Here is a 10,990-nt window from a genome sequence, read left to right as displayed (position 1 = left end):
CCAGGACTGCAGGATCAATGCACCCTATTGGGGTGTCCCTGCAGATGGCAGCGTTGCAGCTCCCATCCAAAGCCATAGAGCTGTGTGTCCTTCACACCCAGGTAAAACCGCCCTAAATAAAGCCCAGAACAAGCAAAGAGGAAGCATGTGCAAAGAGAGCCTCCATGTGCACTCAGCAGGGAAAAGAAAGCGAAACAACAGCTCTGGGAGCAATAAAACCCCCCAAAGCAAAGCTTTCTTCCATTTCCAACCCACACACGCCGCTTGCAAGTGATGGATGAGCCGAGTTGGGCTGACAGCAGGAAATAATTGATGCATTTACGGCACCCCAAAATTGCTTCCCATTGACAGCTCAGCACTATGTGCTGCTCACACCAGCTGATGGCAGCAGAGCCTCAGCAATGCATCCCAGCTGCATGCAAACAGCAGGAGGGCTGCGTGCTCCAACAGACATGGGATCAAAAGGCTTTAAGGGATTAGAGCATCCTCCTCCAGGCCAGTGGGTTAATGCCCCCAAAGCGTCTGTTTGGGCATCACCCCATTACTGGGGTGTCATCCCATTACCGCTTCCTACTGCATATAGAATCCTAAAGCACCAAGCAATGTGCAGCTGCATCCCATGGAAATCAATGGGGACTTTATGGGGGGCTGGCTCATGAAACCACAGCTGCCCAGGGATGCGGGGACACAGAGTGGTCACCCCCAGCACAGCTCAGTTATACACCAGCCCTCACTGTAAATAATTAATCCCTTGGAACCCAAACAAAGGGAATCCAATGTGCCAAAGCCCTGACACGGTTCCTTCACCCCAGCTCTGAAAAACCACATGCTGAGATGGGGGCAACCCCAGCAATAACAATAATGACCCAATCCATAATCTCAACCTCAAATCCTCTTTCCCAGCCAGTTCGAGGCCCGTCTTCTCTCCAGGAAAACGATGAAGATTAAGCAGTTTTAAATCAGGTCATTGCAAAAGAACCCCCTGTGCGCCCTGATGCTGCTGGAGAGGTGTGTGCAGGAGCAGATGGACACAGCCCAGCACTTACAAGGCCACGCTGCCTGCTAATGATACACACCAAGCTGGTTCTTCTCTCCTTCCAACCCACAGCACCCAATTCATCCATCATTCATTGGCATCCATAGGTCAGCGTTTCCACCATACCCGAAAACATTTATTTCTCCAAAAACTATTGCTAACGACAATGAATACAGTTCGTAGCCTCCCAGCACGGATTTAACATTTTCCAACACATAAAGACTCCTAAATACTGTACAATACTGTACCAAAAGGAAAGGAAGGAGGAAAAAAAAACAAAACCAAAGGATGTACCTCCATATTGTACAGTTCTATATACAAAGTACAACTTTACACGGTTTAATATATACACCGTATATATATTGGTGTAGAAGACATGAAACAATGGAAACTGTCGAAGCAAAGAACATCCCATCCCACCAAACAACAGCTGTTAACAAAACCCCATTGCAGAGCCCAGTGCAGGGCTGAGGCTTCGGACCAACACGATGCAGTTTCCAGTCTTTGCAGTCAGATTTTCTACTCCAATACAGTCGGAACCATAACGTGGCTGCTGTTCAACGTGCATCAGGGGGTGGGTTCAACGTTGGCCCTGTTTTGGCTACATAGAGCTGGTCTGGTACAGAACCTGCTGCTCCAAGTATTGCTCCAGCAGTTTGGCACACGCACACACGAGTCCAAGTCCATTGGACTTCATTTATTCAACCACAGGGCTGTGCCTGAAGAGAAAGGAAAGGTGAAGTCCGCTTCAAGCATAAAGTTACTACAGTGCCTTTAAGTGAAGGATCCTCCTCTCGTTCCCATTGCAAACTGCTCAGTGTTTACCCTGTACCAAGCGTGATATCTCAAGTATCAGCACAGCAGGGAGCTGCCCTCGCCTCTTTTTGGCCCATCTTCAAACAACGATGCTTTTCGTCCTTCTGACCACGTTTATAGGAAGCACAAAAAGGAAAATAAAAGTCATCATTTTTCAGGCCTCGAGTTGCTGTGTTGGCATCTCCGGGTCTACATAAAGACCCCATAAACTGAGCCCTGCCCAGCACCGCTGTGGTCAAGTATTGGTTTCAAGTACCAGGAAACGGAGTAGACGAGCAGGAGTGGATCCAGAGGGAAGGTTCTCATAAAGCGATGTGTGAGCTCAGACCCAAAGCTCAGCACGGCCCATCAGAGCTCAGCACCTCCAGCCATGGCCCCACGGCTGCCATTGAAGCCCACAAAAAGGCTACGACCAAAAACATCACAAATAAATAAAGCCCTCGCTTGTTCAACTCCTTCACCCCCATTCGCGATGGGAGTGCCTAAGGGTTCCTATGTTCTTTCTTCCCTCCCCGCCTTGGTTCATAGAGCAGTGAGGAAAGGCATCTGCTCATTGTAGAGCATCTCCATGTAGGGCTGGATCCTGCCATGCACAGGGACTATATACTGCCCACCAACCAAGGAGCCCCTCCACTTGTCCCTATGGGCCTTTCTCCATCATCACAGCTGCCTGACGAGCAAACCAAGCACTGTGAGAACTGCCCCCAGCCTTCCCTCTGCACGCAGAGCATTCCAGTCTATCAGCTAAATGGATGCAAAGGGTCTGAAGTGCTACCTGGAGACATCTGGAAGAGAACCCCCTCAAACGCTCAGCAAAACCCAAAGCACGCACAGCGTTCAACTGAATGCGAGGTTCTGACACACGGGAGGAAAGGAGTGAGGCAGTAAACTCCATCTGCACCTCTATAGTCTCACTATTGCTCCAGAGACGAACTGGAACAGATGGAATTCCTTGCCAAACTCCAAAGGGTTTCGGTTCTGTAAATAAAGTTATGAGAACTTGGTTACCTTAACCTACTTTTGAGCAAGAACAACCTTGCCTTAAAAAGAAAAAAATAATAACAACAATTCGACAACAATTCAACAACAAAAATAAACCCAAACAATTCAACATATGAGGTATTCAGCACAGGAAACCCAAAGACTCCTTTTCAACAGGTATCAAAATACATACATACACAACATGGTTGGTTGGTGTTTGCTTTTTCCTGCTGTCACAGTGCACTCTGATTATTTAATCATTTTCAGGCAGTACAGATCAAGTGAGAGAGTTGGTTCACGTCCCATTGCCCTGACATGAAGAACACGTGGACAAGAGATAACTGAGAGCCTTTGGATTGCCTCAGAGAGGCAGGAGTTTAGCAACCATGAAAGCACACTGCTCGGTTCCCAACAAGGGAAATAAAACATCAGAGGTTACAGCTTCCAAAACTATTAAGACTGATCACCTAAAACCGTATTTTGCTTTAAAAGTTTGGCTTTGGATTACTTGAATCCAACATCCGATGAACAAGAACCCTTTGTTCATACAAAGCACTATCAAACAGACATACGTTATTCCAGTTATCAAACACTGCTTGTCTTTATATCCGACACATACATCACATCAAAGTCATGAAAAGGATTTCCATGGAAGAGCAAATATTTCTTCTCAACACGAAGATAGGAAGTAAGAGTGACACCTCCCCAGGCAAACCACCGTGCCTTCCTCATCCACACCATCATCTCCTGTACAAGATGCCCGCTGCCTCTGCAGGGTGGTGTTGATGTTTCCAGTTTTCCTTCCCCACCTCCCCAGTGCCCCATGGCAATAAACCACAATGGAAATGATGCTCAGCCTGGGATGCTCATGGAGCGAAGGAGCTGAGCTACCCAATTCCTTCTCCAGTTCCCCCTATATTGTGTGCGTTTCCTGCTGGCTGGATAAACCCAGGCCACGCAGAAGAGGAGAAGTCCTCCAGTCTGCCATATTGCTTGCTGTAGGTTTAAGTGTCAGTCACAGTGCACACCAAAATTCCAGTTGAGTTGCTTGGTATACAGTTTATCCTGTTAAGCATATTCCTCTTGACAGTAGGATTGTCCCAGAGCTGCGGAGGCTAGAGATAAGCACAGTTATTCATATACAGACAGAGTAACCTGAAGTCTTTATCTCTCAATTCCCACTCGTTCAGACCTCAAAGACAGAAAAGAGCATCTCCTCCAGATGTGCTGCGTGTGGCTGGACACTTAATTCTTAGAAACACCAATGCTAGGCATAAAAATAGAAAGAAAATAAGGCATTACAAATGAGTTCAAAAGTAAAATTCACAGAGATCCTGCTCTTGACACAGAGTAATCGGTCGTTTGCGACCAAACACAAACTAAAGCAAAATATTCCCTACGTAAAGTAAATGCCAGAAAGTTCTGCCTGAGCAAATTAAATTGCGAGTTCAGTTCTTATTCCCCAAAAGCCCAAGTGATTCCTTGGTGGTAGAAGTCCATCAGAACCTGAGAGCAATGTTGGCTGGTCGCTGGGGGATCCTGCCCATAAGGGAGCAGGGTGTAATACGGCTGTGTGACTTCTATAGGGGTGGGGATGGATGAGGACACAATAAAAGCCCCTTCACTTCTCTGAGTAGCATCCTTCGATCCAAGAGAAAAGTACATTTAAGGAACTGTTCTTTGTTAAGTTCTGTTTTGTTTCTTTCCTTGTTGCAATTGCTGATCATCAGGACATTGCAGTCACAAGGAAGCCAAGTGTGAGAAACACATAGATTTCAAACCAAAAGATAAAATGGAAGATATGAAAATAACTTCTCTTATCCTGCCCTTGCTTGCATTTACTCGATGAGAACATCAGATGTGCAGCTACTTTTTAAATCCCAGAAAAGCTTGGGAATGATGCAGAGTGAGGGTCAGTCCGTCTCCCCTCCCGCAGGACCACGAGCTCCTCCTCATTGCTGTGAGTGGCACACGTGCCTTCCTTTGTAAGAATTAAATAAGTGTTAATTGCACCGTGGACAATTCTCAGCAGAGCACAATCAGAGCTCAATGCAACCTGCTGGCAGCTGAAGCATTTGCTGCCTACCATATAAATACATGTCCTAAGAGTTCATTCCAATGTCCGGAGTCCTACATAGGCCTGCCATCCACCAGGAGCTCCAGAAGCTGCATGCTGCCATGGCACCGTCCCACGCAGTGCTGCTCTATGAGAGCAGACCCCAAGGCAGCTCACCCTGAAGCATTTACAGCCAGGAATGATGGAGGGGGTAAAAGGGGAAAAGATACAGAGCTTGAGAACTTCTGATTGAAGTTTTACAGTGCTTATCAGTGGGATTTTTGTTAAGGATCCATCCTGATACATGATCGAAACAAGAATGTGTGTGTTACGAAGTGGAACCCCATGAGAGGATGGTGGATTGCAGAAGTTTGCTTGTTTTGACATTCAGTCTCCTGAGCCCACACACCACATCGCAGCCCATGGGCTAAAAGTACACTGGAAAACAATGAAGCTGTTTTTAAATATGGGAGAGCCAAGGAGAAAAACAGCCAGATTGTCCATAAGCAACAACTGGGTTCTTTGTTATGCTCCTATACCCCAGGAACGTATCTGTTCATATTTGCACATACACATATTACGGATCATTCCACAAAACCTAAGAGTGTTCCAGAGGAAACTATTTTTCATGACGTGTCATATAAAAGGACGAGGCTGGATGAATAAAAGCCCTGCAGGGAGGGATGGGGCAGCAAACAAACATAACCCGAGGATGGTATGGAAGTCCAGACAGACCCTTAACCACAGTGGCACCAGCGTCGTTAACAATGCACAAGAAAGGGGCATGTCCAAGCTCCACAAAAACGAGTGGCACCAAAACATGCAATAGACTAAAACCTACCCTATTGTTCCCCTGCGATAAACGAAACACGGAATATATAAAGTCACTACACCAGTACTCAAAACATGATGCTGCCAAATATGCCCTCCAGCGGCCAAATGCTTGGAGCAAGGCGTCAGTGAGAAACCAAGATCCAACTCAGTGCTGTTGTGTTTTCCTCCTCAGCTTCACAGTGACCCAGGATTGGATTTCCCCACACGTGGCACGAAGGGCTTCACCTTACGGACACCACCAGGATGAGGCTGTTAGCACTGAGCCTGCACCCAGCAGGAGGGAGCAGCTCACCATAAACCTTCAGCACAAGTTCAGGATGGAGTTAAATAGGAATTCTAACGTCTTTAGCACGGTCTCTTCATCTGAAACAACGCGGCTGTACCCGCAGAGCAGCATCGGGTTTATCAGACAGTACAGGACTTGTCAGCAGGCTGCTGAGATGCAGAGGAGGCAACGCTGGGGCTCGTGGTGTTGGTTTTGGGGAAAACTGTAGGTTTTGGCCGCGTTGCGGGGGGTTTGACCTGCGTGGCCATTTTGACTGATTTCACTGGCCTGAAGGTGCAAGGGATGTCGCCTGCCGTGCTGGCGCTGCGCTGGAAGGCTGGCTCAGTGTCCTTGAGGATCTGGGTGTGCAGGGGGCTGGAGGGCTCGGATGTGGGGGCCACAACTGGGGATGTTTTTAAAGGCTCCAAAGTGTCGAGGACGACATCTGGTGTGTGCTTGACGGTGCTCTGCCGCTCCAGCTCCCGCAGCTCGTTCAGAGCAGAGTTCATCGTGGCTTCAATGTCCTGCAAACACAAAAGAAGAATGAAAAGGTGTAAGTCAAGGGACACAGACACATAAGTAAGTAGGAAGAATTCAGTGCTGGAGAACTACACATCCTTGTAAAAATCAGCACTCAAATCTTCTTGGCAGGTCAACTGGAAGGTCATCTTCAAGTGTCAAAGTGAACCCCATGACAAATGCATGCTATGTAAGGTTACACACTGAGTAAATGGGGCATAAATGGCAATTCTAACACTACTCCACAATCCTTTACAGATCCCAATCCCAAGCAATGTCTCCAGATGCTGCTTGGATCTCAAAGATGACTACCATCCCAAAATGCAGCAGCAAACACAAAAGCACGTGGTGCAATGGGTCCGTTCTTGTGGGAGATTCAGGAGGGGAAATATGCAAAGGAAAGGAAGAGGCTGCTGACACTGAATGCTGGAATCTGAATGAGGTGCTATGAGGTAGGGTTTAGCATCTCAGTGGGCAGTAATGGTGACAGGAGGATGGTTGGACTAGATGGTCTTATAGGTCCTTTCCAACCTTGTGATTCTATGATGGGCTGTTGCTGCCCGTGTGATCTTACCTTCCCATAACACTATTAGGTCTCAAAATTTCAACGTTAACAAAAAAACACAAAAAGATATCAGAAATACAGAAGTTCCAGCCGGCACATCATCATTCTATCAAGTGTTAAAGTTATTAACACCAACATTGGAAGAATTTGTATATTAACAGTGGCTGCTTTGTTCCCAGCTGTCTCAGGACCTCTGCATCACACAGAGCTCAGAGCAGAGGGGCTCAGCCACCCTGTGCTGTACAGCCTGGGGTAGGGAAGGTACATCAGTCAGGGAACAGTGGAAGGAATCAGAGACAGAAATCTGATGCCTCCAAGTCTATCTCAAGGCCAGGCAGATTTTGCTTAGGAAGTCAGGGAAAAGCATGGAAAAGGAGGGATGGTTATATATCAACCAAGGTCCTGGAAGGACAATGGATTACAAAATGGATTACAAAGACTTGACCTGTGTTATTATTACTCCACTGAAACTAATGGGCTAAAGGGCAAAATAGAGATTTTTATTCAGTCCTTATTTATGCCTTGATGCTGCTGTCTTGTGAATAAAAACACAGTTTATCTTTCCCAACACTCTTCCCCTCCTCTTTAGAAATCCACAGACTTCTGCACCAATAGAGGCCAAGAAGTCAGGTCTCCAGAGCTGCCTGTAACCTGAGACCCAGGCATTCCTTGGCTTTAGATAGATCCATCACATACTGGGAGCAGTTGGTACAGGCAAGCATTTGCGTGCAGGCACATCCAACAGTTGGGAAAGGTAAGATCCTATAAGGAACGCAGGAATCTGCAATGCTTACATCATTCCCCATCATCAGGAGCTGCCGCTTGTTAAATACCCAGCTTTCAATTATTTTCTGTTCTGCTTCTCCTTGCAGGATCACAGATGCAAAGACCTTGTGCTAACACTGCTGTGCAGCCCATAGTCCCAAAAGCAGGAACGGAGCAGGTTCTGTGCAGAGAGATGCAGGGAATGCTTGCAACAGACCAGCCTGCCTTAGAACTAGCAAAGAGAGAAGTACCATCAACACCATTCGTTCCCTTTCAGCTGCACAGGAAGGCTGGCTTTGCTTGCTGTATGTGGAGCCAGTCCCAAAAGCAGAGCTCTGTAAAACTAAAGCACAGCTGTATGTGTGTTGGTAGCCTGCCCTCACTTGTCTAAACAAACAGGTAATGAAAACTAGAGCAGCATTATGTCCAAAGCTGGTTTTTAATCACACCGGTCCCTGTAAGCATATAAAGATGGCACTGTAAACGCTGTACTACTCAGCAGCCTGCTCTTATTTTGACTGTACTTCTCCATGTGCTGTACTTCTCTCAAGTCTTGAAATCAGGATTGTTTAATCTTTCTGCTGACAGCTCTGGAATCTGTATAACTTTCTGAAGTGGGCATTTTTATTGTCAGAAGAAAATCCTGTTAATAAAGAAGAGGGCCAAGCTTTTATGGAGTAAAGAGCAGCCTGTTTATCTTCCTTCCTGAAAGAAGTCTCAGTGCCTTGCACAGAGTGAGGCTGAAAGTCTAAACCTCACGTGGAGCACGTTGATACTGCACTGCCAGAAGGGAAAGCATAGGAGATCAATGCAGACTTTGTATTAAACCACGGAGCTGCGCCCAACATCCTGCAAATCTACTACGAGTGGTTGGTGACCCTGCACACAGCAGTGGGGTCGAAACCGAATGATCACCGTGGTCCTTTTCAACCCAGGCCGTTGTACTCGAGAAGAGCCTTCAAAGCAAAGCACTCCTTACCTGTGCAATCACCTCGGGGTCCATGGGCCGGTGGTTGTTGAAGCTCTTGGACCTCCCTGCTGTCACAGTTTTCCGGATCTGAGGGCTGTCTATCCTGTTCTTCAGAGATGAGTGTCGGCTGATAGAATTGAGGCTGCCGTGGCCACTGATGGAGCATTTGTCTGGAACCTCCTTGGGAAGACTTTGGCTCATAATGGGCTGAGATGAGGGTCTGGAACCGGCTATGGCTCCTGGGGAGGCTGGTTCTGCCATTGAGCTACCTAGTCCATGGCTGTCACTTTGACGGAAGGCTCTTCTGATGCTGCCTGACTCTGGTTTCTTTCTTTGCCTTCAGTCGCAAAAGCAAAACAAGTCAATACAAGCAGGAACACGTAACGGGCTGTTCATTTGAAGATATCCCCCCAAAACAACACAGAAGACAATGGGAAGAGACATAAAGATGTCCACATTACAAAATTCACCCAGGGGTTTTTAGGAGTCGCTGTGAAAACAGTGAAGTTATAAAACCATTCCATTTAACGCTTCTAACAACAGGAGTCTGGCAGCTGTGCACATTCATAGCAAAAACAGAGAGCTTGGATGGATGGAACGTAATTGAATTGGTCATGAAGTCAATCTTTTAATTCTGAACAATAATAAAACCCTCTGTGCCATCAACAGGTTTTGATGATGTGTTTTTATTACATTAGAAGAGCATAGCTACAATCTTTTGTCTGGAGGACACGGTATAAGTCTACTAAGCTCCCGGCCCAAGGCATCAAGTTGTTATTTTCAGAGATTGGCAAGCAAAGAACCCCATAGGTTTGAGGTCAACAATCATTTCCAATATTTGCTGGTGGTAACAGAGCTTTCTTTTTCATTGCTTTAGCAGGACCATAAGGCGTTATCGACACAGGGCTACAGATAAACCAAAACATGACATCAAATGGGTGAAGTGGTCCAAACAATTTAGTTTCTACCCCAGCACCATGAGGTCTGACAGCATGATTCCACTCCAATTACACAAAGGCCACTGCGGAAGAACACTTTATGCCATAGGTCTGAAGCTTGGCATCCATTATACAGGGAAGGATCCATTTATATATAGCACCAGCCCCATGAATAACTGCAAGAAAGTGTTAACTCCAGTAGGATTTTGGCATCCAAATAATAATTCAGTGGGTGGCACAACTGTCACTGCGAAACCATCTGATTTAATTTTGCTCAAGTCTGCTCACACATAGGTCAGAAGATTCATTCCTAAAGAAAAAACAACAAAATGAGTCTTATGCTGCTATCGCTAAATATCTGGTCCCCTAGTAAAGGGAAAACTACTGGAGTGGATGTTACCCTTACAAACACTGCAAACAATGCTACCAAAAACTAGCAGGTTGTGAAGCTGCAGCAAAGGTCTGTTCATTGCATAGATCTCTTTGTAACTGATAGAACTGCATGCTTCCAACAGCTCACACCATAAATAAGAAGGCCCAGATCCCAAGCTGATGCAAACTAACACAGAGGTATTGATGCTATAAACAGAGGGCCAAGCTCTGTGTAGGACTTTAGTCCATAAAGGCATTAACAGAAATGCATCCTCTTTAAAGGCTTGGGCTGCTGAAGCCTGTTAAACCATCAGCTCCAAATATCCACTTCCATAAAACTATAATTATCACATTAAGATTCTGTCCCTGCACAATACACAGAGTTGCTTTCGTTTTAATAATAAACAAATAATCAAGCAGAAAGATTTAGGGGATAAGCCTGCCATAAAGAAGATCAAGAAGCCTCCTCATAAAAATCTGGGGAGTTCAGCCCATAAGCTGAATGCTGGCTATGGGAACCACCTCTTGTTTAGCAGAAGATAAAGCAAGAGGGCAAAGTGCTGTTTCACTGCAAGCCTATGGTTAGTAAGCAAGGTGAGAAGTGCTGGAGAAATGGACGGATGTTATAGGCAAGAGGGGGCCTCTAGGTGTGCCATCAACATAATGTGTGATAATGGATCCTGCAAGACTGTCCCAGACCCCATCAAAACCAAACCATCCCAACACCGATGTGTAAATGGGACACGACAGCACAAGGATGTAACAAGGAATGGTGACACATGGTTATGAGGACTTTAATTCCATATCTCCCTTCCTTTCTCGGTATCCTCTGCTTACAAAACAGGACGTATTTGGGACAACAGGAACAGATGG

The 10,990-nt window shown here is 46.2% G+C and overlaps 1 protein-coding gene across 8 annotated transcripts in view; it reads right to left on the bottom strand.

The window, feature by feature from the left end:
- Positions 1-1,144: 1,144 nt before the first annotated feature.
- SRGAP2 (SLIT-ROBO Rho GTPase activating protein 2) overlaps positions 1,145-10,990 on the bottom strand; it is a 75,354-nt gene continuing 65,508 nt past the window's right edge. For 7 of the 8 annotated variants that reach the window (XM_015885312.2, XM_015885311.2, XM_015885313.2 and 4 more), the window contains 2 exons: positions 8,817-9,144; positions 1,145-6,512 (listed from right to left, as the gene is read on the bottom strand). In XM_015885312.2, coding sequence (XP_015740798.1) covers positions 6,129-6,512; positions 8,817-9,144 — 712 coding nt within the window. In that variant the 3' untranslated portion in view covers positions 1,145-6,128. Of the gene's footprint in view, positions 6,513-8,816; positions 9,145-9,410; positions 10,056-10,990 lie in introns of those variants that run through there. The other variant, XM_015885319.2, reaches the window with a different exon arrangement.

Source organism: Coturnix japonica, chromosome 26 (genome assembly GCF_001577835.2).
Source record: "Coturnix japonica isolate 7356 chromosome 26, Coturnix japonica 2.1, whole genome shotgun sequence".
In the NCBI taxonomy this organism is placed as follows: domain Eukaryota; kingdom Metazoa; phylum Chordata; class Aves; order Galliformes; family Phasianidae; genus Coturnix; species Coturnix japonica.
Note: the sequence above shows the minus strand (reverse complement) of the source record. Positions and strands in the feature narration are given on the sequence as shown.